This window comes from Furipterus horrens, unplaced genomic scaffold (genome assembly GCF_987537825.1).
Source record: "Furipterus horrens unplaced genomic scaffold, mFurHor1.1.pri manual_scaffold_6, whole genome shotgun sequence".
NCBI lineage: Eukaryota > Metazoa > Chordata > Mammalia > Chiroptera > Furipteridae > Furipterus > Furipterus horrens.
The window spans coordinates 32,774,643-32,790,665 of record NW_028327176.1 but is presented as its reverse complement, the minus strand read 5'-3'; the positions used below and the strand labels follow the sequence as shown (position 1 = coordinate 32,790,665).

At 33.2% G+C, this 16,023-nt stretch overlaps 1 protein-coding gene across 9 annotated transcripts in view; it reads left to right on the top strand.

Moving 5' to 3' along the window:
- Positions 1-4,300, top strand: part of NRXN1 (neurexin 1) — a 624,294-nt gene extending 619,994 nt beyond the window's left edge. For all 9 annotated transcript variants that reach the window (XM_090281275.1, XM_090281274.1, XM_090281273.1 and 6 more), the window contains one exon: positions 3,066-4,300. In XM_090281275.1, coding sequence (XP_090137401.1) covers positions 3,066-3,373 — 308 coding nt within the window. In that variant the 3' untranslated portion in view covers positions 3,374-4,300. The remainder of the gene's footprint in view (positions 1-3,065) is intronic.
- The last annotated feature ends 11,723 nt before the right edge of the window (positions 4,301-16,023 follow it).

Genomic DNA, 16,023 nt, shown 5'->3' with positions numbered 1-16,023 from the left:
AAAAAAGTTATTAAATAATAAATTATATACAGAAGCAACTGCATACTCCAAACATGTCTATAATACCACCTGTGGTGATTATTAATTTTTAATATTAATCAGGGGGAAAAAGGATAAAATCTTTCTTCATTGAGTTTTGGATTTATTTGGTAGGTTATTTAAGAACATATTTAGAATCTTTATGTACATATGATTTACAGAACTATTTTTACGACTGCTTGTGACTTAATCAACATTTTGTCAGGAGCTGCAAAAAACATGAGGTGTTTATCAAACAGCCATAAAGCAAAATTAAAGCACTTGAGGCTTTTTTTCTTTTTTGGTCTTTGCAATCTTATTCTAGTTTTAACATCAAATGGTTGGTGTGCTACTTATACTGTTGTTGTGAAAATACATCAGAAGTACTTAAGTAGACAGAGAAGGAAAACTCTGACTCCAAAAAACCTCCGCTGCCTTGCGGCATACCTCTTCAGGGGAAGGGCTAAGGGAGTAAACCCTGACAGAAAATCCGGAGCCGGAGTCCCTAAGGCGGTTTGATGTTGTAGTCAACACCGGCAACTCCTGCGGCGCACCTGAAGCCAAGCTGTATTGACTCCGTCTTTCCCTTGGACCCTTCAGCTGCGAAGAGAGGGGGGGTCTGCTGCATGGGCAACAGCAGACCCTCCATATCACCCTGCCCAGGCTCTGTAGCTTCAGCGTCATCGCAAGATGTCGATTCAACACGGGAGGAGACAGATACCGTGTCACTCCCGAGTCGGACTGCACAGCCATTCTCGGCGGTGCAGATAGACTCTTAAGAAGCTACACCATCGTCTCTCGAGACGGACGGCTGCCGACGACGACGACGACTTAAGTAGATGAAAATATAATTAAAATTATTGAATAAGATAGTTCATTTATGATACCAATTCCTAACTGGGGAAAATGTACATATGTATTCTTAGTATAGAACATTTAAACCCAGCATTCCATTAAAACTCTCAAGTCTCACTACCATGAGCTATATGAATAGGATTTTATCTCCATTTCTGACAGATAGACAAAGTGAGATCTTTATGAAAATGTGTTTTAAATGAATGCATTCCACATGGTGGGGGAAAAGATTTAGATAACATTTAAGTAAAACTTTCTTTTTCAGCTCTTGTGACATGGTGGAAAAGGATACTCCTCAAAATGAGGAGGTAGAAAGTTGCCTTTTAGTGAAAGTTAGCAGCTGAGCTAATTGCCAGACTTTGGCAAAGATGACTGTACTCAAAAGAGAAAGTGCCACCTCTGGCTTGTCAGGTAGTGACAGAGTTCCTGCAGCAGGTTCTGTTCTACTTCAGAGGAAATTAATTTCCTGTAATCAAATGCTGTGGATTATTGTCTTTTTGTCTACTTGGCCACAGAATCAATGCCAAGGCTCGTTATTCAGTAACATCACCTGGTCTTTTGTAAAACAAGCAGTAATATAATCAGCACAGAAAGATTTCACCTGCTATGTTTTGTAGTGCAGAACATAGCATATTGCTGCTTTGAAACTGAAAGCTATTACCTTGTAAGTGACTATATTTGCAAGACCTTATTTGGAGAAGGGAAAGAAATAACAGCAAGAAACCCATATGTAGACAGACAAAATCTTGGTGCTGTTTGAAAATGAAATTATAAAGCAGTATAGAGTTACAGTTGGTAAATGATTCCCAGTAATAGAAACTTTTGTAGAAATATTTAAAAATAATTCCTACATGATGTTTAATAGTAGTGAAATAAAAGCATAATCTCAGTCTTCTTGAATTGTTCAATTTCTTTTGTGAGTATATATACACAAACAATCCCCCATATATATACACATGCCTATATATCTGATATACATGCAATGCGGTGATTATTTAAATTCATTCTGCATAATTCACAAAGAATAATGTTTTGAAAAATTAATTTATTACATCTGAAAAGTAATCTTTTTCTGTAAGACAAGCGAGAGGATGGAGATTCAGAGAAAGACAGAAAACACAATTCATAAAGAAAAATGACCTCAGGTCAGACAAATCAGATAGAATCTTATCTCTTTGTAGTTCTTATTCTTTCAAAAAAAAAATTAAGGGTATTATGTAGAGAAAAATAGTCACCCTTCTCCTTCCTTGACCTATAAGCTAAATCCCAAAATGGTTTCTCCCATCTATAGGCATTTTCAGTGCCTGATGAGGCCTTTGAGAAGACATTAAAGCCCCCTATAATCCATTTCTTGTACCAAAAAAAGAGCTTTTTCACTCTTTATACTTTAAAAAGATTGAATGAGGGTTTTTCCAGCTGAATAAAAGTGGGCTAGCCAGTCCTTTATTTATCATCATCTATTAGGTACTGAATGTTGACTCAAAACCAATCTCAGTGGTCTATACAACTGAGAAAAATATTTTCTTACTTTATCCTCCCAAATGAATGAATAACATACATACACAATACTTAGGTAAACAAATAAACCTCTAAAAGAAAAGGAATTAGTTTTGCTTTAGTTTGTAAAGATATGACTAAAATCACACTTTTACTACCAGGCAGTAAGATTAGTCAAAATGTCTGGATTATTTTATTGTCGAATACTATATTTAATTCTGTATGAGGCAATATGATTGTACAAATAATCCTAAATTTAGCTATCCTGATTCAGAGTTTAGAGTTAGTTCTAAGTGTTCTTCTATTTTGACATCAATTTGATTAAATTGATGCCCTCTAATACTATAATATAGGTACACTATGACTATTTACCATGTTGGGTTTACGGTTTTCAACCTAACATATTAAGATGGCCCTTTAGAGGTACATGGAGCATATTTGGAGCTGCACTTACAAGGCCTTGTTTAAAAAATTGATCTGTGGGAAAGAAAATACAGCCACCAGTCTCTTGCCAAGTGCTTTGATTCATAATGTCCTGTTCTTAGTGACCATGATGCCCAGGGATTCTACACTTAATAGCAGTAGGTGCTGTTTCATTAGGTGTGGAAATAGATGGTAAATGTCAATATAGTTCTCGAGCATTCAGTGAACTTGATTATCACTTTGTGTTTTTTTTCTCACCCTCTTTTCTATAGCCAACCCAACCCGAGCAGGTGGGAGAGAGCCGTACCCAGGTTCAGCAGAAGTGATTCGGGAGTCCAGCAGCACTACCGGCATGGTGGTAGGGATAGTAGCCGCTGCCGCCTTGTGCATCCTCATTCTCCTCTATGCCATGTACAAATACAGAAACCGGGATGAAGGCTCATACCACGTGGACGAGAGTCGGAACTACATCAGTAACTCAGCACAGTCCAATGGGGCTGTTGTCAAGGAGAAACAACCCAGCAGTGCGAAAAGCGCCAACAAAAATAAGAAAAACAAGGATAAAGAGTATTATGTCTGATTCCAAGATCTTAAAAGGACCCTTGTATAGAAATAGTCTTCATTTTATCTGAGACATAATATAAACTTATTTACTTTCCTTTTTATGAAGCACATACAAAAGAAGACAGGGAATGCAATCAGGAAGGAAAGACTGTTTTTAAAAAATAAAAACAAGTATCTCATGCTCTTGTTTCTCCAAAAAAAAAAAAAAAAAAAAAAAAAAGCAGGGGCCAATAAATTCCCTAACATCCACAGTGTTTTCATTGACTCTGCCTGTCTTTATGTTGCTGGAACATTTCTAAAAGACAGTGATGACCGCACGCATTCATAAAGCAAAGGAGTATTACAACATCAAGGCACAACACAAAAACAACACAAAACACAACACACAAAAAAGAAGCTACCTATGATCCTGGATTTAGCCAAAGTGCTAGCGCTTTCCTGACAAGTCAGATAGTCTTATTGCCAGAGAAGACCATCATTTTGAGTGACTCGACCTGCAAATCTTTGAGTTTGCTGCCTGGCGCGAGTGGAGCAGTGGATGGAACTTGCATTCAAAACAAAGTGCTGGCTTTTTTGAAGACTTGTGTAGGAACACATTCAAAAAGCCCCTTTCTGATTGTGAGGGAAAAAAAAAAAAGTATGGAGGCCTTATTTTCAACAATGTGAAATATAAGGCACATTTTCACACTAAAATTTCAAAACAAAAACAAGAGGGCATAGATGCAATCATTGGGAATTTTCATGCACGCTTAATATGTTATTACATATGTTTATATAAAATCCATCTCTGTGTGCTTTCTGGACTGTGGTAAGTGACGTTTTATAGCCTGTTGTATAGAAAATGCAAAATATATCTCTGCTCTTCAGCCATTTTTGGTAAATTTAATGTTATAAGTGTTGCTAAGTATAGGGAGTTTTATGACATCAGAGCAACAATTATTTCAGGGTATTTTTGTTTTGTTTTGTTTTATTTTTTTGTTCTGTTTTGTTTTGGTTTTTTTTTGCCATCATAATAAATTGCCACAATTACTTACTTTTTAAAAATAAAGTTAGTGTTTATTCTAAGAAAGATATGTATGAATGTATATAAAAAGATTCAGCTACATTTTTTCTTACATGTACAGCCTTCATTCTGTTGCAATTAAGTTCTGGTATTTGTATGAAAGGTGTGAATTAGAAGGTAAAATATATACATATGTATCTTATAATCTTTTTCCCCCCAAATACTCACATTTCCTACATACATTTACTATTCACAATCACAGAGACATACACACACACACACACACACACACACACAACCAGAGTAATCCATCAGATATGATGAAAGACTCAAACATACAAATACTAACAAATATTTACCAACAAATTGAAAAGCAGGAAGGAAGATAGTTGTGCCAAGGTATTGATGACAAATGGAGTGATTTGCTTCATCGAGATCATGCTCCCAAGAAATTCTCAGAAAATTTTAGTCCCTAATGAAATGGAACCTTTTCTTATCAAAAAGAATATCAATGATACATTGCTACATGAATATGAATCATTATGTGGGGAGGTTACAGAGCAAAATTGGTTGATATACACCTTAACCCTGGTTGCTGCAATTGAAAACATTGTTTCCAATAAAATTATATTTTTTTCTCTGAACTAAATGTGCATGATAAACATTTTGGAAAGTAAACACTTTCTCAGCTAAGAAAGTATTTTCAGTAATTTTTGATTCTGAATTGCTATCCTTTTAAAAAAATTCTCTATTTGTTAATTATTGACTATATTTTAACTTTTGTGGTTTTGCATATATATCATTAAACTTTTTAATTTAACACAAATAGTAGGAAAATACAGATTATACACTTGTTTTGCATATTGTTACAATGATGTTCATAGCAATAAATTATCATTATGAGAAGGTAATGCAAAAGAACTGCATTATTAGATTGAAAGGTGATGCCTCAGTATAAATTGGTCTCATTATTTTAACATCTCCTAAAATGATAAAATGAAACTAGATTTCATAGAAGAAAAAAATATCTTTACAATTAGCTTTAATCAGCAAAGGCAAAAAAATGCAAAACATCTTTTGTAATACTTTAGTTGATTAAAAAGAAGGAAAAACAAAGCCAAGAAGCGGCCTGGATTTAAGACATACAGAACCTTAGAAATAGGTACAATTCATAGCAAATCACCACTATCTATGGTTGCCAAGAAATTGTTGTATATGAAAAGTTTCAAAGGCTTTTCATGACCTATAAAGTAGAGGTAAAAAACTAAAACTAAATATTCATTATTTGTGTTGCCAATTTTTCAAAAAATTTGCTCAGTTAAAGAAGTCATGTCTTTTTTTCCTCCCCCTCTCATTTGGTCTTACTCAGGGAAAGTGATTGAAATAAGAAGGTAAATATAAAACCAATAATTTACATCTTGAGGTTGTAAAAATTAATAGTTGCTTTTCCATTCGATCTACATAATTGACCTAGTTTCCATCTGGAGAGATTCTAAAATCTGATAGAAAACAAATATTGATATTTTAAGCAATATATCTATGAAATGTGTTGTTTGGGATTGATTTCAATGTTTCTTTCCAATATAAACTTAAAAATTTCCTGTGATGATGTAATCTAATATTGTCATTAAAAATGTTACTGATGTTATTGGTCTACACAAAATCTAGCAATTCCTTTCTTCTTTCTTTTAAAATGGAGAAGGAAAAGAGAGGAACATGAGCTAGGGAGAGGAAAAGACGTGAATAAAATCCCAAGTATCTTCAAACCAAAAGTATCAGGGTTCCATACATAGTTTGCATTTAATACAGGATTTCACACTACCTGGCATAAATTTGATTACATCTCTAGACTGTAACTTTTCTGATGGAGTCTGCTTCTTTTTTATTCATGTAATGTGTTGCCTTTTTTAAAAAAAGAAACAAATACTACAATAATGTGTGATGTGGTCAATCCCTAAAACATCAAAGAAAGACCACATGACCCTTCCCTTCTAGTGCTCTGTGTGACTGGGTATCTAAGGGTTTTGTTTTGTTTTTTTGTTGCAAGGCCAATTTATCCATTATTGGAAATGCTAAGCAAGTGGAATTTACTGTTTTGTTAATAAAATATTTCTTAATACAACTGTGGATTTCTTGATTTAAAAAAAAGTATATGCGACACCATTTTGGGACAAAAGTAACACAGGAGGCTGCATTCAAAAGGAAAACCAATCCTAAGACAATCAGGGAAAGACTACTAACCCTGATTTTCCTAGATTTTAATACTCATTAAGCACCTCTACACTCATAAACTTAAAGATATAGCCATTTAAAATGTACCTTTGTTTAAGCTGTTAATCTTGCTATACATGAAACTATAAACTCATAGAACTAGTTGAAATCATAAAGATGCTGATTTCATAAATATGGTTTTCAGTAAAGGAACTACTATAAATAACCCATGAACATGGACAACAGGGTGGGTGATGACTGTGGGAGAAGGGGTGGGCTGGGTGGGGGGTAGCAATGAGGGAAAAAGTGGGACCATTGTAATAGAAAAACAATAAAAATAAAATTAAAAAATAAATGTATTTTTAAATTACAAAAAAAAGCAATGTAATTCATGTTAAGTAAATCTATGATTAAATTCTGACACTATCACTTACTAGCTACAAGTTACCTAATGTATCTGTATCCCTGTTCTTAGGCTAGTAAGGATAAGAAGAATTATTAATGTGCCTGGCACAACCAACTATAAAGAAAGGGTGGTTACTACTATTTTCACGATAATAATAAACATGAGAAAATAAGTAAAAAATATAAATATAAAAAATACAAGTGTGTAAAGAAATACACTTGTCAATTTTCCATATAACTTTTATTTTCGGCAAAAGCAAAGTGACTTTTTAGGAACCAGATGACCCACGATTTACTTTCTGTACATTTTAGTCTCTTAGTTGACAACTTTTTTAAAACTCTGACCTTTGAAAATAATCTTCTGATAGAAATGCATGAATTTGGTCTTTTCCTTTTCTTCCATAGTACAAGGTTTCAAGATGAATGCTTAATCCATTTTGTACCACCTCAATCTAGACACATTACCTCTTAATATTAACTGATGACTTTTAAATGTAATGAGAGAATAATCCACATTCTTTTAATGTCTAAATTAAAGGCTATATAATTTATATTACCTTTAAAGTATACAAAATTTCAAAGACGGTGACTTTATAACACTTGCTAGTAAACAGATTAAGGATTCTTGACCTGTGGAGCACAGATCCCTAGGGCGCAATTATTAGACATCGGTGTTACTAACCTCTAACAATAGTTATAAAACTTGGAAGATATATGTTGAGGAGTATTTTCTTAGGAAGAGAGTGAACATTTTCACTTCCATAAATCATTCAAACCTACAATAATCTGTACAAAAAATCAAGCAAAAATTACCTGACCCAAAGTTTCAGGTGATTTTTCTAGGTCATCCAAATTGTGTAGAAATAGTCTTGTATGTAATATTCAGTTTCCAAAAACACAGCACAATGTGTGTATCCTGAAGATTTATTTTTTTATTTTAATTGTGGGGAGTGGGTACGAATGACAATTTCATCAAAGTATAAGCATTTATTTTACATATTGGATATATTATGCACATTAGAACATATCTAGTCTATCAAATACATGATTTATATGTAAATTTATTATGTCATCTGAGCTTCCAACTGGTAACTAAGAAATGTATATGAAGAATATGAAAGCTGAGCTTAGAGGCTGGAACCAGAAAACTACCTCATAGAATCCTCTTAAGACCACTAGCTGCAAGCACAGGTGCAAAGAATGCCATGGGAAAAAAAATTAAATTCTGCTTTTCTAATTTGATTCATGTATTGAAAAAGTAAAAAATTAAAAATTTATACAATTACATTTTTATAAAGAATAAAATATAGAAGAGAAAACTATTTAGAAACAGAATGAACTCTAATTAGAGGAATAAAATGGGTTGTCATATCATTATACAATTTACCTAACAATTTAGCCACTGAGGCTACTCAAATGTATTAAATACCTATTTCTTTCAACCTAGTGAACCATATGAGAAATGTGAGGTACACACTCTATAAGCTTCTTGAAGTATCAGTAAATAAAACAAATAAAATAATTATTGGCTAAAGGGTTTTGTTACGGAGGTATTTCTCACTATCTTTAACCTTCTACCTGTTGAATACCCTAAACAGCTTATTGGCTTATTATTCACAAAAATAAAATCTAAACTGAATAAATTTTACTTGAATAAAGTATGAGCAGTCAAAAAATGTGGAAAAGATTCTCATTTTTAAAGACAAAGTTTTTAAAATGATTATTTTTCCTTGTTATTATTGTGTAAAATGTTTCATATTCTGAGCCTTTCAATTACTTGACTTTAAAAGAATATAATATGTGAAAATCAAGATAGTTATTAGTTTCACAAGATGATTTCCCATAAGATGCCTTTATGTTACATATCCTTCTAATACATTTAAAATTATATTGTCTCTACAAAACTTAATTCATAAAAATATTAAATATATGGCCTTTTTTTAAGTTAATATTTTCTCAATGATATTTCATGATTTTAGAAGTCATTGCAGCCTAATGAATTTGAAACCAAATATTTCATTTTGATATATTTGATACTTATAAAAACCCCATAAGAATTGTCAGGGAAATTACTATCACTTGTTTCGTAGTAATGGAATTGTTGATCATAAAGGTTGATTTGCCCAAAGTCAATGAAAGCCAGGCCCATAGCCCAAGTCTTCTATGTTTAGATTTATACATCTTTACATTCTATCACAATAACTAAAAAATTTTAGAAGTTTTCTATTTAGTCATAATTTTTTGTCAATTAGTACAAATTAGTTTCAAACCCTTTGTCATTTTTTTTCTTCTCATCTTGGGATTTTGTCTGATTTAGATAAGACTTACTATGAAATATTTGATTAGATTCCTTAATTGGAATCAAGCTATCTGTGCTAGATCAGCTATATAAATCTCTCATTTTAAAAAATATACTGTTTATTATATTTTATTTCTAAATCCTCCATGTATTTTTTTCAGCAATCTTCATTTATCTTTCAAAATGTTACTGAGTTCAAAATTGTCAGTACCTAAAATGCCAGAGTCTAGTAAAATGTCCAAGTTTTACAAAAATGAAAAGGATTCATGAAACTAACCTTCAATGAAATACTTCATATTTATATATGTCTCTTTATAATGTTGGAACTCATCCTGTTTATATTGCATCCAGCTGTTTATGTCTTCCCTGGTACCTCAATACCTATGCATTTTGATATATATGTGGGCTATGGTCCTTGAACACTCAGTGGTATGCTTAACATACTTAAAACCCCTCTCAGGAATATAAGATGCTAGAAGTCATCTTCAGGTATCCCTGCTTTTATTCAAAATGGCTCTATTGTTTCTATATATGGTATCAACTTTTCTCCCAATTTTTCTGGGTAATGAATGTAATAGAGATGAAGAATATCATAGCCCCTATTACTATAAGGGAAATATGACAAGATTTTGAGCTATAGGCATGTTAGGGAATCTTATTTTTTTCCATCTTCTTCTGAATCATTATAAATGTATAACTTTGCATTAGGCTACTCTTTATAATAAAAAATCAAAATATTTTTAGATGTCTGTCACATAACCTAATGAAATGAATATGTGCTTAATTATAGGAACCAGCAATTTGAAACCATGATATTATTGGGCATTTATAGTGATTCTGGCTTACGATTTTAGTGCTTTCCACCTTTGGGAAGTGGAATTTCCAGGCTGTCAGAGAACTAGTTTCTGTATTCTACATGATAATTAGCACACCTGATTCTTGTATTGATCACTTGGCTTTCTATTGTGACAGGCCTGACAGAATGAAGAACCTTGAGTTATAAGCTAGATTTCAGATTAAATCTTATCTGCATCACCTACAGTGGAAGTCAAATTTATGTGAGTTCATATTCAATACATCCTTAATTTTCCCAGCTTCTCAAGCATCACCAGAACTATCTCTTTTTACTACTCTGCCCAGAGTAGTTCAACCAAATCATTATTCTAAGGTTCCTATAAAAAAATATGACTGAGTCAGGAAGTTGAGGTGCTGTTGAGGTGTTTATTTCATAAAGTTGGTATGCCCTAATAGGCGAGTCCAAGATGGCAGTATAAGTGGATGCTAAGATCCCTCCCTGACCAGAATACATCAAATGTACACCTATATTTATAAAAATTCCTCCTGAGTGACTGCTATGAGCTAATTGAATAGCCTCTGCACAACAAGCACAAGAGGCTGCATAGAGAAGATCAGGAAAATGCGAGAACTCTCCAGGGGCTGAGGAAAAACCGAGGACTGGAAGAACCAGTGAGCACCATTCTTTCCATTCCCCATGCACACAAACAGTGGGCATGAGCTGAATCTAGTTTTCCTGGCTGAGCTGCAAAGCATCCCTAGTCATCCCTCCTAGAGCTACACCCAGCATAAACAGCAGGGCACCAGAGAATGCATATAAGGGACCCTTCCCACCTAGTGATTGATCCAGCAGATACAGCAGAGTGCTTCTTCAGGCACCCCCTGGGCTGTGCGACATGTGGGCTGCCCCACCTAAAGAAAGTGTGGAGCTAGCAAAATGCTACACCATTTACCTACAGTGCTACCCTGTCCAAAAAAAAGTAGAGACATAGTGGGGTACTGCTGCATATTCACAAAGTGTGGAGCTAGCAAATCACTCTGGTACCCACAGGCAGAACGACCCAATCCAGAGAAAGTACAGAGACAGCAAGGCACTGCTGCATGTGCTTGTGGGGCTGCCCATCTGAAGCAAGTACAAAGCTCCCAATACATGGTGGTTTCTACACAAAGGGCTGTCCTGTGAAGATTGAGTAGGGTGTTCTCCACCTGGATAGAGTGCAGAAATAGCTAAGTATAGCTGTGCATGCATGGAAGGCTTCCCCAAAAGGAGAAAAGATGGCATTAGGCATAAAAAAAAATCCCTCACTGGTAAAGACACATATAAAATAACCACAGTAAATCAACAACTTAAAAAACTAATATGAAGGTTAAGCTGCAATAGTAGAAAAATTAAAATTATAATAAATAATAAGGGTATACACAAAACAAAAAGATATAAAACATGACATCAAAAAATAAAAAGGGGGCAGTCAAATGTAGTGATTTTAGAATTCAATTGAGCTTAAATGCCTATCAGGTTAAAATAGATTGTTATAGATATAGCATATATATAAAACTCATGGTAATCATAAACAAGAAAACACACAAAAAATGCATATACATGAAAAAGAGAAATGGATTAAAAAAAAAAAAAAACAGTGAAGAAATCCAACATATCAAAAGGGAAGAGATCAAGAGAAGAAGGAAGGAAAGGAGAAGAATAAAAACAAAAAAACAACTAACAAAATGGCAGTAATCATAATTAAGTGTGACTTGTTTCTCAGATGCAAGCTGTTTCAATATTTTCAAATCAATGGAAGTGATACACCACATAAACTAAATGAAGACTAAAAATCATATGATCATATCATGTACAAACAGCATTTGACAAAATAAAACACAGATTTGTGATAAAATCTCTCAGCAAAGTAGGGACAGAGAGAACATACCTCAAGATAATAAAGGCCATATATGACAAACCCACAGCTAACATAATACCCAATGGTGTATATCTGAAAGCTTTTTCTTTAAGATAAGAAACAAGACAAAGATGTCCACTTTCACTACTTTTATTCAACATAGTATTAGAATCCCTAGCCACAGTAATCATACAAAAAAAGAAATAAAAGGCATCCCAATTGGAAATAAAGAAGTAAAACTATCATTATTCACAGAGGACATGAAACTATAGAGAACCATAAGACTGAACAATAAACTATGACACCTAAAATAATAAATCAGGACTATAGCAAGATACAAATTTAATATTCAAATTCAGTTGCATTTTTATATACTTCTAATAAAATCTGAGAAAGAGAAATTAAGAAAACAATTTCATTTACAATTGCATCAAAATAAATAAAACAGCTAGGAATGCATTTAACCAAGAAGGTGAAATATCCGTACTTGGAAAACTATAAGATATCAAAGAAAAAATTGAAGATAAAAATAGATGAAAGGCTATACCATGTTCGTAGATTGGAAGAATTAACATTGTTAAAATGCCGATACCACCCCAATCAATCTATAAATTAAATGCAATCTCTGTCAAAATACCAAAACATTTTTTACATAACAACAACAAATAATCTTAAAATTTATATTGAATCATAAAAGATCTGAGTAGCCAAAGCAATCTTGAGAAAGAAGAACAAAGTTGGAAGCATCACACTACCTGGTATCAAACTATACCATGAGGCTTATAATAATCAAAACAGCATAATACTGGCATAAATAGAGACACACAGATCAACAGACATATAAAGAGTCTGAATATAAACTGAAATATGTATGAACAATTAATCTATGACAAAGGAAGCAAGACTATACAAAAAGTTTAAGATAGTTTCTTCAATAAATTGTGTTGTGAATACTAAAGATATATGTAAAAAAAACTGGATAACTTTCTTATGAAATATACAAGAATAAACTCAAAATGGATTAAATAATTAAATGTAAGGCCGAGAAAAAAACATAGGCAGAAAGTTCTTTTACCTCACTCTTAGCAATGTTTTTTTTTTTTTATTTGTCTTCCTCAAGCCAGAGAAACAAAAGAAAATATAAATAACTGGGACTTTTCAAACTATAACCTTTACAACATGCAGTAAAACATCAACAGAAAATAAAGACAAACTACTAAATATGAGAAGATATTTGACAATAATAAGGAGTTAATATCTAAAAATATATAAGGAACTCAAATCTACACACACAAAAAAAAAATCCCATTTAAAAATGGGCAATTGACCTGAATACACATTTTTTCAAAGAGGACATACAGATGGCCAAAAGACACATGAAAAGATGCTAAACATCACTAAACATTTGGAAAATGGAAATTAAAACCACAATGAGATATTATTTTAAACCTGTTAGAATGTCTATCATCAATAAATCAGCAAACAAGTGTTGACAAATGTGAAGAAAAGAAAATCTTTGTGCACAGTTTATCAGATTACAAATAGGTGCAGTCATCATGGAAAACAGTATGGAGGTTCCCCAAAAATTTTAAAATAGATCTACTGTATGACCCAGAAATTACATCTCAGCATTTTTATCTGAAGAAATCCAAAGCACTAATTCAAAAATATATATATATATATGTACCCCTATATTTATTGCAGCATTGTCTATAATTACCAAAATATGGAAGCAACCTAAGTGTACAGCAATAGATGAATGTATAAAAAAGAAATGGTACATATATACAATGGAATGTTACTGAGCCATAAAAATAATGAAATCTTGCCATTTTCAACAACATGGATGGACCTAGAGGGTATTATGCTAAGTATCAGACAAAGACAAGTACCATATGATTTTATCCATATGTGCAATCAAAGAATCAAACAAATAAAACAGAAACAAACTCATAGATACAGAAAACAAATTGATGGTTGCCAGATGGGTGAAAAAGTTGAAAGGGATTAAGAAGTACATATTTCCAGTAATCACCAGGATGTAAAATGCAGCATAGGAATATAGTCAGTAATATTATAACCATGTATGGTTTCAGATGGGTACTAGACATATACATAATTTTGTAAATGTCTAATCACTATGTTGTATACCTTAAACTAATATAATATTGTATATAAACTATAATTATAAAATAAAATTAAAATTAAAAAAATTAAACAAACTCTAGGATTCCATCTTAGCATAGCAGAATAAATAGCTTAGGAAAACCAACTCTGTAGTAACCAGTCCATGGGTTTCTGAATCAGGAAGAGCAGAACATCCGCCACTTTTTATAAATATGTATCAAACACTCCCATGGTATCAGAACTTGGACTCAAGAAGCAATCGATAAATGAAATTGAGAAAGGTGAAGTCTGGAAATCCCAGCAGACCCATAAGGTCAGGCAAATTTCAGGTGTCAAAACATGGAATGAAGAATAGGAGAAAACTATTTCAGAGAGGAATGCTCAGCTGTAGGTGACCAAACGAGGGTCTGAGAAAATGTGAGTTCCCAAATAGCACAAGCAGGATGGTTATACCATTAGACAACAGACTAAAATGGCAAAGGTCCACAGCAACTTACTACTCAGACAAGGCAAACAAGTCAAAGGGGGTCCATTTGGAAGGCGACTTATAGACACCAGAGAGTCATGCTGTGTGTGTTAGAAAAGCCTAGAAAAATGTTTCACAAATGTGATGACCTGCAGAAAATTTTATTATTAAAACTATTTCTTAGGAAGACTATTGCAGTTTCTTGAAAGGACTGCAGTGAGAGGTATACTCACGCAAAAAGCTCAGATACTAAAGGCATCAATGATGGCCAACATTTTAGAGAAATAAGTGAATCCAGTTCTACCTGAAGCAAAAGAAAAAAAAGAGAAAATAAAAATAAGTGGAAAGGAGGAAGTAGGTGGGAAAGAAGGGGTGGTGCAGAACTCAGTTAAAAATCCTTTCCACACATAAGCCTCATAAACCTTCAGCAAAATCATTATTCTCTTGAGGTGTAGGTGTGAGTAGATTTTTCAATCAAATTCAGTAAAGGGCTGAAAGGATCAAACCCAGTAAAAAGCTGAGTATCAAATTTGGGTCAAGGCAGGGTGAAACCAAGACAGGATAAAAAGATGGGAAACTGGAAATGGCTGTAATCAAGTGAAAATAAGTATAAGGGACCTTTAAACTACCATTGGAATAATGTTGGTCTACTGTCCACTATGGATGTAGTATGAAAATTAGCTCACTTTGATCTACAGAGATATAGAAGCCCTTAGCCACCACCAGATTTACACTGGGAAAGCAGGAAAAGCAACCCAGTACTACCTGAGAAACTGAAGTGTCAAGATTAATACAGGACCTTTAGAAAGAGTGATGTTAGGCAGCTCTGATGAGCAGTGTAAATTTAAAGTTTCTCAATATTCTGTACTTGTACACACAAATTGATCAAGGGCCAGGAGTTAGTTTAAAATCATTAAGGGCAGAGTGAAGTGGTTGGATATGTTACAATTAAAACACTTCAGGCAAGAGCTCAAAGTTATAACACATAGGAGTCACACTAAGCATGAAGAAGCAGGTTAAATGTCAGATATTGCCTAAAAAGACATTAAAAACAGGTTAATGATAATAATGTCTACATATATAGAATATGTACTGTTTTGAAGGTTAACCTCATAATATTTTGTAATGGTTTTCTTTCTTGTTAACTTTGCATGTGAACCAGGTGAGGGCATTAAATAGAAATTTTGTGAAAGTACATTAAAAAATTAAAAACAAGCAATACAAAAAAAAAAAAAAACTCTGAAAAGACAGATATAGAGAATGATGGGAGGTAATTGGGAGAGATCAAGTGGAAAGCAAAGAGCCAAACTGATTAAAACATCCAGCAATACAGCCAAAGGATTCATTTTCTCATCATTTAGTTTTGCCACCTTTCCACATCTTACCACGCTTTTTCCTCAAATGTTATGACTTTTTCAGATGTTTTATTGTTGTTCTATTACAGTTGTCCCAATTTCCCCTC